This window comes from Leptopilina boulardi, unplaced genomic scaffold (assembly GCF_019393585.1).
Source record: "Leptopilina boulardi isolate dan_hultmark-lab unplaced genomic scaffold, ZJU_Lbou_2.1 LbouV2_308, whole genome shotgun sequence".
In the NCBI taxonomy this organism is placed as follows: domain Eukaryota; kingdom Metazoa; phylum Arthropoda; class Insecta; order Hymenoptera; family Figitidae; genus Leptopilina; species Leptopilina boulardi.
In genome coordinates, this window is record NW_026137872.1 from 53,725 (window position 1) to 75,303 (window position 21,579).

The 21,579-nt window shown below is 28.6% G+C and overlaps 3 protein-coding genes across 3 annotated transcripts; 1 reads left to right on the top strand and 2 right to left on the bottom strand.

Moving 5' to 3' along the window:
- The first annotated feature begins 1,615 nt into the window (after positions 1-1,615).
- Positions 1,616-5,443, top strand: LOC127283114 (uncharacterized). The gene has a single exon (XM_051307797.1). The coding sequence runs from the start codon at positions 1,616-1,618 to the stop codon at positions 5,441-5,443; it is 3,828 nt and encodes a 1,275-aa protein (XP_051163754.1).
- A 2,252-nt stretch (positions 5,444-7,695) lies between these two features.
- LOC127283116 (uncharacterized) lies at positions 7,696-8,574 on the bottom strand. The gene has a single exon (XM_051307798.1). The coding sequence runs from the start codon at positions 8,572-8,574 to the stop codon at positions 7,696-7,698; it is 879 nt and encodes a 292-aa protein (XP_051163755.1).
- Positions 8,575-15,505: 6,931 nt separating this feature from the next.
- On the bottom strand, positions 15,506-21,259 carry LOC127283117 (uncharacterized). Its single transcript, XM_051307799.1, has 5 exons — positions 21,005-21,259; positions 18,822-18,938; positions 18,626-18,736; positions 15,858-16,013; positions 15,506-15,655 (listed from the first exon to the last, which is right to left on the bottom strand). Exons 1-5 carry the CDS (start codon positions 21,185-21,187, stop codon positions 15,506-15,508), a joined length of 717 nt encoding a protein of 238 aa, XP_051163756.1. The 5' UTR covers positions 21,188-21,259.
- Between the last annotated feature and the right edge of the window lie 320 nt (positions 21,260-21,579).

Sequence of the window (21,579 nt, forward strand, 5' to 3'; positions counted from 1 at the left end):
CCACCTAATAGATGGCGCTCACTTCAGAGTGTGTTGCCGACTTTAATTAACCTGTTTTATTAAACATTGAAGTTAGTTTACCAACCACCCAATAGATGGCGCTCACTTCAGAGTGTGTTGCCGACTTTAATTAACCTGTTTTATTGAACATTGAAGTTAGTTTACCGACCACCCAATAGATGGCGCTCACTTCAGTCGGTGGTTTTAAACTTTTTTACTGAATTAGTTTACCCGCCACCCAATAGATGGCGCTCACTTCAGTCGGTGGTTTTTAACATTTTTTACTGAATTAGTTTACCAACCACCCAATAGATGGCGCTCATTTCAGTCGGTGGTTTAAACTTTTTTACTGAAGTAGTTTACCGACCACCCAATAGATGGCGCTCACTTTTATTATCAACTTTTTTTAGAAATTATTTTTAATTAAAACTGTTTTACCGACCGACTTAGTTTACCCGATAGCTGGCGCTTACCTTTCTTATCGACTTTGTATTTTTAGATATTATTTTAAATTTATTTCCACGCAACAGTGTTGCGCTCTTTACCTCATGGTAAAATTCTCGCTCGGTCGATAGTTGGTAACTGGTCGACCGAGCGTGCGAGCTAGTTGCGTACGGTGCCACGCTAGTGGAGCCGCGCGAGTAGTATCCCCCACCCGGCATCGGCGCGCCCCTCTCCGTGCCTGCGGTAGTGGTGGGGTACTGCCTATAAGAGTCGGACTGCTCTCGTGGATCGTCATAATCTGTTCTAGATGAGCCACGAGAGCAGTCCTAAAATGGAAGGGTGCCACTGCTGGCAATGTGTTGAGGAACAATTGAGAAATGTAAGTACATAATAATTACTCATTAAATATATATTATAATATATAATATAATATAATATAAAATATAATATAAAATATAATATAATATATAATATAAAATATAATATAAAATATAATATATTTTTTCAGAGAGAATATGAGCTTTTAGAAACTCCCCCCAATTCCCCCGAAGAAGGGGGTCTAGAGGTGGACGAAAATTATGAGGAGCCACCACCGGCAGTAAGTATAATTAATTTTCAAAATTTAAATTTGAAATTAACTCTTTTTCTTTTTAGTTCCAAACTCCACCACCAGGGGCAGGGGGAACTCCCATTCCAGAGTCGCCCAACTCCTGGTTGACTCAAATGGAGTTGCCGGTGGTGGTAATTCCGAGGCGCCGCCACCATCGCCGCCGCCATCGTCGTATGCTATTGCGCGGTTATATTTAGCTATAAATACAAGGATTTCAAGCCGTGAAACTCATTCTATTCTGTGAGCTAGTGCAGCTTAGTCGCAGCAAAGCAAACTGTAATAAAGCGATCTTTTATTTATTGTATTTTTTCTTGCGTTTTGACATTTAATTTTATTTTATAAGTTTTTTTGTGTGCTTGGTTCTTTTTTTGCGTGTTATTAGATTAAGGATTAGTATATAAGTACGTTTTTTCTTTTTTTATTAATTTATTTATTATTCATTTTTTTTCTTTATTACTATATTTATTGTTCTTTATTATTATTTTTTTGTTTATAAATTTTTTGTTCTATTTTTATATTATTTATTTCTATTGTTTTTTTTTTATTTATTTTTAAGCGACAATGCCTGGTAAACGAAAGTTTGCAGGCATTGGGAGACCTGCGAAGCGACCCAATTATCAGACCATCCTTGATGAGTGCGAGGTCACTATTGCACTCATCAAGGATGCTCTTGAATTACTCGCGAGTTTGCGCAATGGCGTTGTTAAAAACGAGTTTATAGCGCGATGGGTTGCAGAATGTTCTTGCAACGAACAAGTTTTAACAAGTCTTTTAAGATCTATGCAATTTACGCATGAGAAAAGTCGTTGCCAGAACATTCTACAATTCATTATGAGATTTAGAGTTTTGTTCGAATCTCAAGCGGTAGAGGGCGGTGGTATACAAGACCCTAATATTAATAATCGCGTGCGTTGGGCTATGTGTGAGTCAGCGTTTGAGTGCCGATTGTACACGTATGTCATATTAAATATTGTACATGTAGATATAGGTGCGTTTTTGAACGATGCGGCCATTTTGTTTCAAGAGCACATTCAAGATGCCTTAAATCAAAATGGTCCCATTATCGTATATGGTGTTTTAACTGCTAATTTTAAAAGAGTGCAGAATGAAGTGGAGGTAGTGCAGCCAATTCCATTCTCTTCTAAATCTAACAGCATCTTCCCCACAACTTTATTGGAGGATTGGTTCGAGGTCAATTTGAAGCAGCCAATCCTGAGGAATGTTGAGGAGTTCCATGAAAAGGGGTCCAGCTGGAATCTACAGTCTATAGTTAAGTTAGAAATTAATGTTAATAAATATAACCCCATGCGTGCGAGTTCATATATCAGTTTACCCCCAAAAATAAGAGCCAAACATGCGTGTATTAATGTAGAAAATGAAAAAGATAATAAGTGTTTTAAATGGGCTATACTTTCCGCTTTACATGACGTGTCACATCCCAAACGTGTGTCTAGTTACACTGATATTGAAAATGAATTAAATTTTGATGGTATTGAATTTCCTGTAGCGCTGAAAAGTATACCTAAATTTGAAATGCTCAACAATATCTCAATAAATGTATACGGTCTTACTAAAAGATATGGTAATTTCTCTGTTCACCCTCTTCATCGGACCGCAGAGAAGATGGATCAGCATGTAAACCTGTTACATGTAGTAGATTATTATATAGATGAAAGTGTTAATGAAGATAATGTAAACAATGATTCTAACGATATTGATTTTATGAATTTCCACTATGTTTGGATTAAAAATTTATCGCGGTTAGTATCCAAACAATTGACTAACCATAAATGTAAAAAATATATTTGTGATCGTTGTTTACATTATTTTTCATCAGCGGAAAGATTGAATGTACACGATGAAAATTGTAAACGTATGAATGTATGTAGCGTAAAATTACCGAATGCTGAAAATTGTAAAATTACCTTTAAAAATTATGATAATAAGGAGAAAGTTCCTTTTATCATCTATGCCGACTGTGAAAGTTTACTTCTTCCCGTTGAAGAAGATACAGATAATTTAAGTAAAACTGAAATTTTCCAGCGCCATAAATTGCTTAGTATAGGTTATTATGTAAAATGTAGTTACGATGACTCATTGTCCGTGTATGTACCGTGTCCGAGGCAGGAAAATGATCCTGCCAAGTGGTTTGCTGACGAGTTAAGGCAATTTTCCGAGAAAATTGATAATGTATTTAAGAATCCTATTTCTATGGATGCCTTAACTCCTCAGCAAATCGCTGATTATAAGAAAGCAAGCGTATGCCATATTTGCCGTAAGAATATTCCAGCTAATGTTAAAAAGGTTCGCGATCATTGTCATCTTACTGGCAAATATAGAGGTGCTGCGCATGAATCATGCAACTTGAATTATCATGAGTGCCAAATCGTACCCATTGTATTTCATAATTTAAGTGGGTACGATGCACACTTTATAATTCATGCTGTATCGACGAGCTTTGAAGGTCGAGTTGACCTCCTCCCCTTGAACAAGGAGAAATATATCTCCTTTACGAAAAACATCAAGGGGAGTGTGGTTAAATTACGCTTCATTGACTCGTTTAGATTCATGGCAGCATCTCTAGAAAAATTAGCGTCATATCTTGACGAATATAAAATTGTTGAATCCGTATTTGCCAGTACGGTGACAGATCGTGAAAAAATTAAATTATTAACGAGAAAAGGTGTCTTCCCTTACGAGTATTTAGACTCGCGAAGTAAGTTGGATGACACCGAATTACCAGCCAAAGAGAGATTCTATAGTACTCTCTATGATGCTGGTATATCCGATGGTGAATATGAGCATGCGCAAAAAGTCTGGTCTGAATTTAATTGTCAAACCTTTAACGATTACGTTCACCTTTATATGAAAACAGACGTGTTATTACTCGCCGATGTCTTTGAGAACTTTCGCGAACAATGTTTAAACGCGTACAGGTTAGATCCAGCACACTATTATACTACCCCCGGTTTAACTTGGGATGCTATGCTCAAATATACGGGCATAACATTGCAACTTATAACCGATATAGACATGATGATGTTTATTGAGTCGGGTATCAGAGGTGGTATTAGCCAGTGTTGTAACCGTTACGCTAAAGCGAACAATCCCTATATGGATCAGTTCGATCCTACGCAAGACACCCAATATATTATGTATTTTGACGCGAATAATTTATATGGTTGGGCAATGGCACAAGCGCTACCAATTGGTGGTTTCAAGTGGATTGCCAACCCAGACGAGACCTTTGACTTCAACGTACCCGACGACTCTTCAGTCGGGTACATGTTGGAAGTCGATCTCGAATATCCCGAGAGCCTTTACGATTCTCATAAAGACATACCGTTTTGCGCAGTTAATGCAAAACCTCCCATGTCTAAGCAGGAGAAATTACTCACAACTCTCCTGCCTAAAGAGAAGTACGTGATGCATTATCGTGCATTGAAACAGGCTCTCGGGAACGGTCTCAAACTAGTCAAAATACATCGGGTGCTCCAATTCAACCAATCACAGTGGTTGAAACCCTATATAGACTATAATACTGCCATGCGAACAACTGCAAAAAACGAATTTGAAAAGAATTTATTCAAATTAATGAATAACGCAGTGTATGGTAAGACCATGGAAAATGTTCGCAAGCATGTAGACATTAAATTGGTTACACACTGGTTCGGCAGATATGGTGCCGAAGCCCTCATCTCTCGGCCCAATTTCCACAGTCGTGCAATATTCGATGAAGATCTTGTGGCCATCGAATTACGAAAGACTGAGGTCCTACTCAATAAACCGATTTATGTGGGTTTAAGTGTGTTGGATGTCTCAAAAACGCTTGTCTATGACTTTCACTACAGTTACATGCTTCCGAAATATGGTGAAGCATGTAAACTGTTGTATACAGACACTGACAGTCTAGTGTACGTAGTGAAATGTCAAGACATATATAAAGATATGAAAGAAGACATCCACAAGTTCGACACATCTGACTATCCGGTAAACAATGCGTATGGTATTCCGCAAGTCAACAAAAAATTTCTCGGCCTAATGAAGGACGAGTGCAATGGTAAAATTGTTACTGAATTTGTTGGCTTGCGGAGTAAAATGTATAGCATACGCGTTGAAGGTGAAGATTTCGTTAAGAAAGCTAAAGGCATTAAAGCGGGAGTCGTCAAAAAGTCTATTCATTTTAACGATTACGTTGAATGCTTGCGTGATTTTAAGATTCAGACTAGAACTCAATACAACATTAGGTCACGGTTACATAATATAGAAACTGTTAAACAAGTTAAAGTAGCATTAAGTCCATATGACGATAAAAGATACTTGCTTACCGAGAGTACCGATACTCTACCCTGGGGTCACTACAGGATCCCAGAAATCGAAGAATTGTAAATATTTTAGTAAAATAAAATGTAAGGATTTTCATGTTAAATAAATGTAAAAAAATATTATAAATTTTATTTATTTTTTTATTTATAAAAACCTTGTATATACATAACTCATAATTAAAATTGATTTAATTTAAATATTAATAAAAATTTGATTTTTATAATTTTGTTCTAATAATAAACATTGACAATGCCAAATTCAAATATTAATCTCAAAATTGAAACAAGCAGAAATCAATTTGAAACAATTATCACAAAGTGAATTTAATACTCTCTATAATGTAACTGTTTAATAAAATATAATTTAAACATTATTGTAGAACTCTAGTCCTGGAATAAAATCTTCGACAAAGTGCAACATACTTTCATGATATGCAAGTAGTAATTTTACATAATTTAAGGTTAAATCATTGTTGATTCACTATTGATTCATTGTTGATTCATTGTTGATTCATTGTTGATTCATTATTGATTCATTGTTGATTCATTATTGATTCATTATTGATTCATTATTGATTCATTATTGATTCATTATTGATTCATTATTGATTCATTATTGATTCATTATTGATTCATTATTGATTCATTGTTGATTTAACCTTAAATTATGTAAAATTACAACGTGCATATCATGAAAGTATGTTGCACTCTGTGGAAGATTTTATTCCAGGACTAGAGTTCTACAATAATGTTTAAATTATATTTTATTAAACAGTTACATTATAGAGAGTATTAAATTCACTTTGTGATAATTGTTTCAAATTGATTTCTGCTTGCTTCAATTTTGAGATTAATATTTGAATTTGGCATTGTCAATGTTTATTATTAGAATAAATTTTGATTCAAGTTATAAATTTGCTTTCTCTTCCCAAGTATTGTGAGAGTTATCAAAGCCAAGCCATTTGACGAGAACTTTATTTCCACGTGTCTTGAGAATTTTTTCAACCAAATAAATATCTGGATATTTTACTTTAAGAAGTTCCTCTGCATAGAATCCTCCACTAATGGGTTGATCTTGATAGTCTTTGAGTTTATAAGTTATAAGGTTATTAGGTTTAGTTGACAAGACTTGATCTATTGTGAATATTTCTGTTGTCCAATTGGGAGTGTAACCTTTCTCAAACACGCTTTTATACTTGCTGACTCGAACTTTGTCACCAATTTTAAACTTTGCTTTCTATAAAGGTATTTTTCTGAGCTTTAAAAATCTTTCTTTCAAAATCTCAACATCTTCTGCAGTAACATCTTTCGGCTTCATTCCAATAGTCCGATGTTTAGTGTTATTATAATTGGAAATAAGATTAGGTAATATATCATACCATTTATAATTTCCACGTTGACTGAATTGCATCCACATTTTTCGTTTTAGAGTTCGATTAAATCGTTCAACAATAGATGCTTTCAAATTACTTAATGTTGAGTAGAAATTAATTTTATACTTTTTCATTAAAGCTTCAAACTGAGAATTATAGAATTCTTTACCTTTATCAGAATGTAGATTTTTTGGAATACGTCCTTCTATGAATATGGATTTCATAGCGTTAGTGACATCTTTTCCATTTTTACTTTTTACAGGAACAGCCCAAGCGTATTTGGAAAATATATCTATAACTGATAGTAAATACTTAAAACCTTTATTTACTTTGGAATAAGGTAACATTTCTACTAAATCTGCTTGCCAAGTCTCATCAATATCACGCATGTCGACTCGGCGGCGATGATAATTCCTCCTTGCCTGACTATGAAGTTCAGTCACTACTGTTTTCTTTTTGTCGTTCATTTTCTAGAGTACTCAAACGAGCATCCAATTGACTGATAATTTCAGCGTTTCGATATGATAAATCAGTATTTATTTCTCTTTCCAAGACTTTTAATTTTTCGTTTATAGAGTCTTCGAGAATTTTTAATAATATATAGTTATTATCAATTTCTTTTCTCAGTGAAGACGTTACTTGATATATTAGTCTTAACTCGTTTTCGACTAAACGTTGTGCAAGTTGTAAATTAACTACGTCAGTTTTTTCTTTTGCATCAGCAACATTGGAAATTTTTCTACCCTGTAAGTCGAAGTGACCTTCTGAGTTAATTTTAAAACCAATTCCAGGTGGACCTGGAGGTCCTCTTGCGACCCTTACAATTCCTCTTTCATTAAGAGGATGTCCGAACACATCAATGCTCATCTTAAGACTGAGAGAAAGTTGATGGAACACCTCCTTATATACTTTTCTTGAGCCTGACTAAATGAAACAATAATTTTCAATATATAATTTTCGCTTCACGTAATTCTTCTATGATTGACATAATTTCATTATTGTGACTGGGATTCCCAGCTGCTTGAGATGCCATAAGCAATCGAAGACGGTCAACCAATTCGTTAGGATCATCCCAATAGATATAGTCTGGTTGGAAACTTTTTTTTACAATCATAAAATGTGGTAGTGAAGTGCCAGTTTTCGATCGTCTTTTTGGTGTTTCATTATGAGGAAAAAGTTTTAAAATAATATTGACATATTTAAAAGTTTTACTTGTACGTATAGGTTCAGAAGAACTATAATTTTTTCTGTGAGCATTGGAGATGATGAGAATTTGTTTATAATTATTCATATCATCATCGCTAATGTATGACATTTCAGGTTTATTTTTAAATAACAGTTCCAATAAACCGGAAGTAATATTAAAACGTTTATCACCAACATTTATTAAGTGATCTTTAAAACTTATTGGTGCATCACCAATCTTGAGAGAACCATTTTTAACCTTATATACGCCGTACAACGTATCTAAACATTGCTTTCTATTATGATCTAGCAAGTATATATATTTATTAACTACTTTATCATATTCAAAGCCTGGAATTACTGATGTTTCATCTTCACCAGCACTCAAAAAATTCATACTATCATCTAATTCATCTTTACTTTTAATTACCTCCTCCTTCTTTTCTATCTTATGATTTTCATGTTTAACATCAGAGAGGTTAACAATTTTCTCTAAGGGTTGAACTATAGGTTTAAAAGTTTCACTCAAAACATTTTCAACAGCTTCTTTTCCAATTTTTAACATGGGATGTTTCCGTCTAATGGCCTCACTAGCTTTGGCAATTTGGCGGAGATACTCTTTCTCCTTACGAAACATGTTGTTAGTTCAAAGATGTACACTAGACTAATACTCATGGAACCAATCACCTTCTATTTATAGTGTTATGAAGCAGTCAAAACCTTTCCTATATCTCCCCTCATTCAGATTGCAGTCTTTATCAATGACTACGAAGCCATATTTATCAGAGTTCCAACATGTTGAACAAAGCTCACGAAACTTGGTAAATGTCATGTCTGTATTAACATGATCATCATACACATGTTTTAAATTTGTTTCATCCTGACGAAAAAGAACTAATAAATTAACATTATCTCTTACTAAATGTTTGGGAATCCTCGCATATGTCTGACAGAGATAAAAGCAATCAACATTGACATGTCTACCCATGCAGAAGAAAGCTCTTATATTATCTTGCTTTTCACAAGCTACGTCATCAAATATAAAAATAGAATTTGGCCTTGCACCTTTTGGGGAAATTACATCTTCATGCTCACTAAATGGTAAATATTTAATTCCCTTAACACTACCTATAACTTTTTCCAAAAATTTGTACTTTGGTTGGTGAAGAGATTTTGAGTAGAGATAAATATTATTAAATCTCAGACCATTTGGATGTAAAATTAGAGAAAGTAGTACATTTGTTTTACCACAATTTGATGGTCCACAAAAAATTGCACGAATACTACCAGACAACAAACTACCATGACGCTTCACTTGCTTCTTATCGTACTGTTCTACAATCGCATCTAGATTCACGACTGGAAGCTTGTGATGTTGTTGCTTGAATCGCATTCTGAAATAGACTGCCGCAAAAGGTATAAATACAGCCCTTATATAGCTTACGAGTCATTCTACTTTTAACTTTCATAGAGTGAGGTATGATTATACATCACCGCTCCCGAGGTAAAGGTTTAGTTAACAGTCTTATAAATAAGTTACCATTTGAATTACACATACCTGGACTGGGATTACAAGTAGCGCAAGTCCTTAAGTAGCGCTTTTCGCTATTTAGCGAAAAAAATTAAATTATCCTTAATGGGACTTATTGCAAATTAAATGTAAAGTCGAATTTTTATGACAGATTTTTAAAAATTTAAAGTACAAGCTTCTATTTTAGCGGTGAAACTTAACTTAACCCTACTAAATAGCGATTTGACAAGCCATATTGTTAAAATTGCTATGAAAAACATAACTTTTAAAAGACATGAACATCGTAATAGTTCAATCAATACATGTTTGCCAACTGATTTTCTTATGAGAAAATCATACATACAGTGTCAAAAAAAATAGAATTGATTGTAAATTATTTTTACTGAACAAAATATCTTAATACAAATTTTTTCTTTTACTGGAAGTGAATTCTAATTATCTCGATGTGACAAGTATGATATGTGACAGTATTAACATCATATTCTTGTACACAAATAAGTAAAATTGTTAATTGCATTCGATTCAAGGTTAAAATTTTACTGAATAAAGCAAACTATAAAATTCAAATTTTCAAATGACGTTTGTTATAAATATTTATAAAACTGAAATAACATACAATTCTTTAAAACAGTCAATGATTATCAACAAAATTTTTAATTTAGTTTGTAATTCATTTTTCAGTGTGTGATTTGTGTGTGACAATAAAACAAGGTAAGTAAATATAAATATTCCTTAGTAATATATAAACTATCATTAATAAATGCTTAATGTTTTACTGTTTGGAAATGTAAGAGTAAGATAATTTTAAAAATAACAACAGAAATCAGCAGATGTATCATAAAATAAATCATCTTTCAAGATTAAATTATTAAAAAATCAAATTTATTTAAACAATTTTAATGTATATGAAATTTCTTTATAGAAGGCAACTGAAAACGTGTTCATTATTAGAATAGATTCATATAGCTCTTTTAAATTTATTTCAAAATTTAAAAAAAAGTTTTGCCAATTTAATAGAATTTTAATTTGAGAGGAAACACAATGAATGATTTTATCGCTAAACAAAAAAATGCTTTCAAATTATATAAAAATTTTTTAAAAATATTTTATCCATTTTTTCGAAGAAAAGTAAGATAGTTTAACTGTAAAAAAATTATTTCAAAAATATATTACCCGTTTTCACATTTTAATCGGATTTTAATTTGAGAAGAAATTTTAAATATTCAGTTAATAATTAATTCGAAATGATTCAATTCAAAAATTAATTTTTTTTAATTTTTAAAAAAATTAAAATTTTTGATAATTTTTCTTTATAGAATTTTTTTTGAGAATTAAAACTTGCTTTTATTTTCAAAAACGGCAATGAAGTTATAGAAATATTTTTTCTAGTTAACAATCTAAATTTTATCTAAAAGAAATTACTAACAATAATTATTCTGAACGTAATTAATGAAATTAATATAGTAAGAAGTAATTGCTGAACATAATTAAATTTTTATTACATTAATTAGAAGACAATTATTATCACAAATAAACAGATAAGTCATTTAAATGATGTTCAAGGCTTTCAATGTTCATGACTTTCAGGGGAAACAACTGCTTTTAATAAATGGTGAGTTTCAGCGGTAACTGCTAGCAATTTCGTCAATGTACCGGAAATCTCTTTTAATAGATCTGTCGATTCCTCGTGCATTTTCTTGACATCATTGTTGACATCTGGGCTCTAGAAATAAAAAATGTTGAAGGTAAACAATATGCAATGAAAAGAGTATTTTTTAAATATTTTAAAAGCAGACAATTTTTAATAGACACGAGTTTTTTCAGGATTGCTACAGTTTCAAATTTCCAAAATTCCCTGACTTTTCCAGGTTTTCCTGACCATTTTTTTGAAAATTCCCTGACCAAATGTAAAATTGTTGTAATAAAGGTTTAGTTTATTTGTTTATAAAACAGTTTAATGAAACTTACAATAAATTATTTATATAGTTTTTCTGGGTTGATGTATATATCAGAGAAATTAAGGAATTCAGAGAAAAGTCAAGGAGTTATATCAAAAGTTCTATAGAAAAATAACAAATTTTTAAAATTAATACAAAAATTCTGATTTTTGAAAAACACAAAACCTTAATTTCACCTTTCAAATTTCATTTTCACATTAAAGATTTTGGAATCTTAAGGAATTTAAAAATAATTCCTGAAATTTTGCTTATATCTGTAAATGATTAAATTTATTTTAAATAAAATAAATAAAATTAAAATAAAAAAACTCTTTAACATTATTCAGGTTAATTAATTCTATTAAAGTTATAAAAATTTTAGTTGGAAAAAATCCCAATTTTCAATGATAATTGAATTTCTTGAATAAATTTTATGGAAAAAAAATCAAATTAATTGAAATTTTGTAAAATTTTCTTAAAATTAATACAATTTGTTAATTAAATACTTAATTTAAAAATTATTTAAGTTTTAAAAGATTTTATTAAAATTCTAAAATAATTGTTTTTGATCATTTTCAAAAATAAAATTATGTAACAAAATTCAAGTGTCTTAAACAATTGAGTTAAAAAAATAATTTGAATTGATTTTTACAAAGATTTATATTACAATTTTTATTAAGAAGAAAATTTTAAAAAGATTTAAATTACTTTCTTTTAATAGAAGTTTCGAAAAAATGTATTTAAAATTCTAAAAATTTTGGTTTATGAAATATTTCAATTCTCTTTTTGATAATTGAATTGAAGATGATTGAAACTTTATAAAGAAGTAATTGAAAATTTGTGAAGCAATTGAAATTTTCTAAATTCTACTAACAGTTATTGAATTTTAAAAAAATTTTATTTTAATTTTTATAAATAATCGAGGGAAGTTTGATACAGTAACTAATTTTATTTTTAACAGTTTTAATTTTTTTAGAAAGATCAGGAAAAAAGTGAAAATTTTACCTGGAAATCAGGGAAAATTTAGGGAATAATTTGTTAAAAAATTTGTTCTGTATCTAAGTTGTCAATTTAGTTATAGGATTTTTTAAAAATTTGATGCGAGAAAAATGAAAAATAAAATGAATACGAAACTTTTATTTCATCTAGAATCATTGGTTTAAATAACAAAAATAGAAAATAGAATTGTCAACTTTAAATTTCCGCGATTTAAATACGGCAGATTAATTTTTTAAACAAAATTATATAAAATTCCCTGACTTTTCCAGGTTTTCCCTGACCGAAAAAAAATTCCCTGACAATTCCAGGTTTTCCAGGACAGTAGCAACCCTGTTTTTGTTTCGGTCTATGTGTTTTTCTGTTGTGTATTGTGCCCTAACATGAAACCTTTTTTAAACGATATTCAAGTCGTGCCGAAACATGGCATTATCAGAAATATTAGATTCATTTCGTGATTGTTTGCTTGAGTATTATTTAATGTGTATGAGGTTTTTATGTTGAAATTTTATTTTTTAACTGACCGAGGACTTAGACGCTTGTCTCAACTTTTCTAAGAGTGCAATGCCGCCTATTTTTGCAGGTTTCCCGGTCTCATCGGAGGAAATTTTTCTTTTTTTTTCTTTAATTGGCTCACTTGAATGATTTAGTCGTGAAGTAGATGGCTTTGGATCGTTTTCATCTTCAATAACGCTCTTTTTATTCAGTCCAATCAACATAAAGAGAAGAGGTGTGATTTGATAATAAGTATATATATAACAAATAAAAAAAATGATAAGGAAAAATTCAAAATAGAAAGTGCAAATTTCAAAATTAAATAAATAATACCTTTTTTTGTTGAATTGGTGGATAATCATCAAATTCTTCATCTTCTTCGGAAGAAGATGTAATAGAAATTGAATTCTCGGGATTTAGTACGATTTTCTTCTTTTCTTTATCTGCATTTTTTTCGGCTATATTTCCACTTATCTTTAAAAGTTTCTCCTCTAAGTTATTGAGACTGCTCTCTTCTTTAACTTTTTTTAAGGTTTTAGTTAACCACGATGACAAAACCTATTTAAAAATTGTATTTTTTAATATTAAGATTAATTAATCTTCTCTTTGTTAGATTTGCATTACAAGTTTCGCGGTATTTTTTTCATAAAATAAGTAAAAAGTCGAGACAAAGTTATGAAGAAAATTTATAAATCACATTATATAAAAAAAATAATTTATATCTATTAAAGTTTCCATTAATTGAAATGTGTATTAATAATTGAACACTGAGACATTTAAAATTTGGTTAGAATTGCAATTTTATTAATAATTGAACACTGAGTCTTTTAAAATTTGGTTAGAATTGCAATTTTGATCGATTGAATGTGAGTTATATTTAATCTAAATGAACTGAAAATTAAGTGGATTAAAATTTCTACAAATCGAAATTTAGAACGATTAAAATTTGTATTAATTTAAATAAATTGTAATTTAAAGAATTGAAATTTAGATCGCATAATTGAGTTTTAAGCTGACGATTCAAATTATATTGAATTGGAATGTTAGGACAAATTAATAGTAAGATTTATTAAAATTGAGATGAATTAAAATTTTGATAAAAAATATAATTAATTAATTTTAATTAATTGTAAGAAGTAATTAAATAATTTTACCTTTTGCCATTTGTCGTAAGTTCGAGCGTTTAACTGGTAGTTTGATGCATTGAGATTTTTTGATAATTTCTTCCATTCTTCCTCATAATCTTCCTTCGTAAACTCTGAAGAGAACGATTTTGTTAATAGGATTGAATTTTTTTCTATTGACTCGAGAATTAGTTCTTGTTGTTTGTAAGTGATGCGTCCTGTTCGCTTTTTTGCAGCCATTCCTTTTTTAGGCACTAAAAGTTTTTATTAATTATTATGTGAGTGCATAATTGCTTTATGAATAAATTATTTTTTTCATAATTTATTAGGTAAATTTTCGTATCATCACTTACTTGGAATCTTTAGATTGAAGAAGTGTTATAATGCAACGATATGCAGCAAACTGAAGCGTTGCTAAGAAGAAATAAAATGAATATTGTTTCATAAACAAAATTTTCCGTGTAAAATTATTTTTTGTTTCAATTGTTTTCATTGTAAGTGACGTAAAAAAATTTCAGTCTGAACTTAATTTATTGAATGAATTTGGATAAAAACTATTTAAAAAAATAGTTTAATTTTTGTCGACTTTCGAAATAGTAAAAAAAATTGTTACAATTTTTGGTTAAAAATCATTATTGTTTATCAAGAAATTAATTTTTTAATATATCTTTTTTGGTAATACTAGAGACATTTGTATTAATTATTTGTAATTTTTATTACAAAAGAATGATCTGTCGAATAACACAAAATTATGTTTAAATTAAATAAATAAAAAGTGATAAAAAATATTTGTTTTTAATTTACAGATTTCGTAGTTTTGTAACAACTGATACTGTCTTAAGAACGGTTCTTACACTTTATACGTTGACATTTAAATGAGTTGGAGTGGATCTAATAAAAGTATTAAAAGTAAATAGTTTAAGGTAAAATTTTTTCTGGTTTTTTTAGTTTTCAAAACTTAAATTTTTAATATTAAATAAAAATAGTTGAAATTTTTACGATTAAAAAATTTTTTATGAATGAAATTTAAGGTCGGTTAAATATATAATTAATTATTATTTTAAGTAATTAAAATTGAAATGTATTGAAATTTGTGTGAATTATATTTAAGGTTTATTAAAAATAGTTTTAAATAACATTTAGTCGATTTCAAATCTGGATATATTAAATTTAGAGTCGATTAAAATTTAAATCATCGAATGTTTTAATAAAAAATGAAAAAAAAATGATTAAATAATAATGATTAATGATTCCTAGATTTAATTTAATTAATTAAAAACAGTAATATTAGTTGCACAGTTATAAGTTTTTAATTTAAAAATTATTTTAACAAGTAGATTTTACATAACAAGTAGTTTGAACGTAATCAATGAAATTATTATAGTAGTAAGTAGTTTCTAAACGTAATTAAATTTTTATTACAAAGTAGAAGACAATTATTATAACAAATGAACAGATAAGTCATTTAAATGATGTTCAAGGCGATTAATTTTTGTCATGTGAAACAACAGTTTTCAATAAATTTTGAGTTTCAGCGGTAACTGCTAACAAGTCTGTCAAAGTATCAGAAATTTTTTTTAATGAATCTGCTGATTCTTCCAGACACTCTTTTACTCCCCTATAAACTTCTTGGACCTAAAATAAATTAAAATGTTAGTATAATTTCATAAACATTCAATTTTTTTATAAAATAATTTCATTTAGAGCGATTCTAGAACGAGCTTCTTCCAACGTAGACACAACGCATCGCAATGTTTATCGCAATGGGGATTTGTCACGTCTGTGTTGCGTGAAGCCCATTTTGGAGTCGGCCTTAGGAATTTTTCTTAAAACATACTAAGGACTTTGAAGGTTGCTTTAATTGAGGACTGCCTGGTTTTTTAAGAAATGGCTTAGTCATAATTATAGATGATTTCCGTTTCTTTTTATCGATTGGCTTCGGTGCAACAGTTTTCTCATATTCAATGACGTTTTTTTCCTCCTCCTGTTTAATCTACAAAGATCGAATTATATAAGGCCTCGGATCGACTTTAGGGGTGCAAAAGAAATCGCTTTAGACTGTACTATCACTCAGGGAAAATTTTTATTTTACTTTAATCAAAGAGTTTAGTTAACCTATTTTATTTGATTCAATAAAACAGTTTTGTTCATTACATTAAAAATTTTGTTAATTCTAAAAAATGCATGAAATTTATTTTGTTTACAGAAATAAAAAATTTATTTTGAACAATGTAGGGTCAGTCGGGGTAAATCCGAACGGGGGGTAAATCCGAACGCTAATTATTTCAGCTTAATTAAAATTTTTAAAAATAAGTTCGATATGAGAATTTTTACCTCAGATCCTCTTGAAGAGATTCTAAGTATTATCCCATTTTTTGTTTGTTAATTAGCAACAGCATAAACAAAGATAACAAGTATTGCAAAAAAGATTGAAAATCAAAGATGACACTCTTTCAGTATTTTGTCTCGTATTTGAAGAAAAAGAAGCTAAAAATTCATTTTATTATTTATAATTGTTTGTTATGAATACTAGAACAGAAACTATATTTGATTTTTGCCTTCTGTAAAATTTTATTAATAATATCAGACCGTTCGTATTTACCCAAGAAAATTGGAAAACTGGGGTAAATCCGAACGGTATTTTTAATAATTTTTTTTTACATCAGAGCCACACAAAATTGTTTTTTTTTTATTATACTATTATTTTAACATTATAAAAGTACATAGAAAAAAGTTTTTCTTTCTATATGTATCCTCGTTAGTAATTAATAAGCAGAAACCTAATCTCTATTCTCTCGAAGGAGTGTTTCAATTTTTTTGCCAAATGGTTTGTTGAAAAAAGTTTTTCAGGATCTTAATAAAATTTGGTATTCTACGGTTTTTGGGGTCGCTAATTACCAATTTGAAGTCAGTTTTTCAAAATTCAAAATGGCGGACGAGAATTAAAAAATTCATTGGCTTCGCTCGAAAATTGTTACTCGGGGGGTTTCAGGGTTAGCAAATTTGATCATTTTTAAAAATAAGTTTTAGGAAAGTCCGCCATTTTGAATTTAAAAAATTTGACTTTTATTTTTGTATTTACATTCAATCACTCCAAAATACTTTCTGTACCAAGTTTTGCAAAAATCCGTTATGATTTGATAAAGTTATTGAAGGTTTTAATTGTGTAATGCATTTTAATTTTTAACCTGTTTGATTTTTGTATTTATATATGATGCATTATTACATAATAGGTTTATTATCGTATTTTTTTTGAGTTTTTATATAAGTTTAACAATTGCAATACTTTAAATTTATTTTCCCTAAGATTTTTCTGAAATACAGTGGCGTTCGTATTTACCCCCATATTTTAGGAAAGTTGCAAAGTATCGAGGTAAATACGAACGCTAAGTTTCCTGCGATTGTAATTTATCAAAAATTTTTTCTACCCCATAAAATTGTTCTATGGAAGTAAAGTAACAACTTCATGAACCAGAATACCGGAAGTATTCTTTTTTTAAAGAAAAAACTTCTGTTATTGTTGAAACTTACTAAAAGCGTTCGGATTTACCCCGGTTGACCCTACTTTGTTTCACTGCACCAAATAATGTAGTTAAATTCAAGTGCTTCGTGTTTAAAAAAATTATTTAGTGTCTGAAGTAAATGTTTCCCAGTGGGCACGGGGACATAGGATGTCGTTAGAACGTCCCTAGGACATCCCTAGGATGTCCACGTCCGTTCAAAAGACGTCCCAAGGACATTTTATGTCCTAAAGACGTCTTTTGGACATAAGATGTCTTCAGGACGTCTTTTGAACGGACGTTCAAAAAACGGACGTCCTAAAAACATCCTATGTCCTTGTGCCCACTGGGTTAAATCAAAAGTCGAGTTGATATCAGCGCAAATTTTTCAGTTTAGTATAGGTATCTATAAAAAACACAGGAAATCAAGAGATAAAATTTTTTATTGTCAATGTGATGTATTTATTTGTTTAATTTAACCAAAATTTAGTTGTTTCAAAAAACTTATTCTGAGTGCTAGATCAAAAAAAATGGATTTCTTAATTCTTAATATATTTTATTAGCTAATAAATTCTGTGTTGCCTATGATATAAAATATCTTCTATATATTATTGACATTATTATTTATTTATAATATTTTGGAATTGAATCAACAAAAATTTCATTCTTTATTAAGAATAATTCTCACAAATATTTTCAACAAACATTATTTAGAATATTGCAAATTTTAATATTAATATGAATTAAAAAATTATAAATTAAATATTATTCTCATATTTTTATAAATCATTCAAATTAGAAACATCAGTTTTTCAAAATTCAATTATTTAATTTCTTCACGGACTTAATTTCTGCACGGACTTAAAATTTGACTATTTTATTTGAAGGGTTAGGAGTTTATCTCTGAAATATTTTGCCAGATTGTAGAGCTGAATTTTAAAAACAATTTTTAACAATAAAGTGATTTTAGAAAAAAAAGGATTTTGTTGTTTTTGGACCAACTAATACAATTAAACTATTTTCAAAAAATATGAAAATTGATAGGAAATTCGAAATAATAAACCTAAACTAAAAGTAATGAAATTTCGCAATAAATTAAAAATACCTTTTTCTGTTTAGAAGGCAGCAAATCAGTTTCAAAATCTTCATCTTCCTCGGATGAAATATAATGAGAATGAATATTATTTTCCAGAATTTTCTGTTTGTTTTCGTTAAACTGTAATATTAATAGGGACACAAAAAAATTGAATGTTTTTTTTAAAAGTAATTTCTATGTTTATTTTTTATAAATAATTTCTTACCTCATTATGAAATTCCAACAAATTTCCATTTATTAATAAGAGTTTCTGTTCAATAATATTAAGGTCATCACCTTGATTAATTTTTTCTAAAACTTTTCCTATCCAAGATGACAAGGCCTATTTAAATATTTGTTAATAAAATATAAAAGTAAATTAATATTATGAAAATTATGTAAATCAGGAAAAAAGAGGTTCATTCAAATGTATTAAAATGAGTATATTAAATTACAAAAATGGCATTGGTTTGGATTAAAAGCGTGAAGAAGTTTGGTCATATTTTCAATCACTTTAATGTGCTTTCATTTAGTTTTATTGAAAATAATTAAAGTGTCATCAATATTTACGTTATAAAGTGAATTAAATTGGTTCCAAACTTTCGTGGCATTGAACAGAATTAAATTGATTTCAATCCTTTCTACCCTACCGGAATTAAATTATGTACAATTTTCGTCAAGAATTGAAAAATATAAAAATGTGTACAGACGAATTGTCATGAAAGGAATTAAAACATGAAAACTAAAAAATGACTTTAGTTCGGAATTAAATGGTTTATAATTCATTTTAATTCTATAGAATTGAACCATATTTGTAATCATTTTAACTTTTTTCAATCAACCTCTTTTTATAAGGATTGTTACCTAAAGGTACACTCTCACCTCCGGCTGCCTGCACAGGCAGCCAGCAAGAACCAATCAGAGAATCAGAAGATTCAAATTTGAATTTTCTGTCTCTCTTACTCTTGGACGTTTTCAGCTTGGTGGGAGGCTGCCTGTGCAGGCAGCCGGAGGTGAGAGTGTACATTTATCATATGCGGATAAGTTTAAAATTTCTAAAATAAAATTATTTCCAAATTTTGTATCTAAAATAATGAGCTGAATTATTTAAATCTAATAATGTTAATCGAAATTTTTTTGAAAATTCAATTATTTAAAACATTTCCCAATTCAAAATTCTTCAAATTTTAATTTTTGTTTGAATATTACAAGTAATTCAATTTTTAAAAAATTGGTTTAAAATAATGTGTGAAATAATTATAATTATTGAAATAATTATAATTTAGAGAAGAATTTTAAACATATATTTTAGAAAAAATTAAAAATTTAGATGGTATGCAACAAAAATTTTAATAAATTTAAATGCATGAAAATATTTTACAAAGTTGTAACAATAATTGAATTTTAGAGAATTTCAATTAAAAACTGTTTAAAAAATTTGAATTTACGAAGATTTTTGAAATAAGTAATAAAAATGTTTGTAAATTTGAATAAATTATTTTTAAAAAAATTCGTTACTGCAACTCTTTCAAATTCAATTAATAATTGAATGTTAATTTCATTGAAAAATTTTTGGCCATATTATTGTCTATAGAATTATTTTGTTTAAATAATTATTTCAACAATTTTAATCCAATTTTTGAAAAGTTCAATTATTTATAACGTTTTTTAATTAAAAATTCTTTAAAATTCAGATACTTTTTGAAATTTTGTAAACCATTCAAATTTATAAAAGTTTACATTGCAAATTTCCTAAAATTCAATTATTTCTAAAAATTTTTAATCAAAATCTTCTAAATTCAATTATTTTTAAAATTTTAATTAAAATTCTTTTGAAATTCAATTATATTTCAAATTTTCATCTAAAATTTTCAATAATATTTTTATCAATTTAGAAGCAACATTTTGACAAAAATAAAAAATGTGCGATTTTAAAAAATATAAAATTTTATAATTTTCCCAAAAAATTTCAGTTAACTCATATGTCAATTTTTTTACTGTTTTGTTTTTATAAACAGTAAATAAAAATAAAGAATTAGTTTTAGAACAATTTCAGATAGTTAATATTTCGATAATTATTGGTTTTTGCAAAAAACTAAAATTTTTAAACTTTGAGCCATTGTAAATTTTCAGAAATTACTTAAATAAAAAATGTGCGATTTTAAAAAATGAAAAAATTTATTTTGATAATTTGCAAATTAAAAATTTTTTTTTTACTTTTGAGACAGTAAATACAAATTTTAAAAAATCAAGTTTTTCGAAATTTCAATTTTTTTTTTATCAAAAATACTTTTCGATTTCGGCATTATAAAAATATAAAATTTTACAAAATTTATACGCGTAATTTTATATATGTGAATATATTTTATATATTTATTGCATATACATGCAATAAATTATTATTATTACCTCTTGCCATTTGTCTGAAGGCATAGCATCTACATGATTGTTAACTGCATTAAGAATTCTTGATAAAATCGCCCATTCTTCATCGTAATCTTTTTTGGTGAACTGTTTTGTAAAATTTTTTGATAACAAAATTGGATATTTTCTTAAGAACTCGACCATACGTTCTTGATGCTGACATGTCATATTTGTTTCCTCCTGCTTTTCAGACACTATGATACATCATGATTATTAATAATTTTGCATGTATATGTATAATCGTTTCTATTACAGTCATAATTTATATAAAACAACATTTGAGTGCGTTACTTACTTATTTCAATTATAATTTTCCAGAAGCGATTCGATACGTTCCGCAGCAAACTCAAGCAAACTAAAACCGTTAATGATAAAGAAAAAGAAGATCGATTTATATAGTGAAAATTTTCCGTATAAACTGTCTTTTGTTTTAACATGTTTCTTTTAACTTCAGTGTATGAGGCTGAAGTCCGGGTCAACGTGTTGCTGCAAAAATTGAGCAATAAAAATATGATTTGAAAACAAATATTTTGGTAAACATAACCTTTTTGCCTCATTTT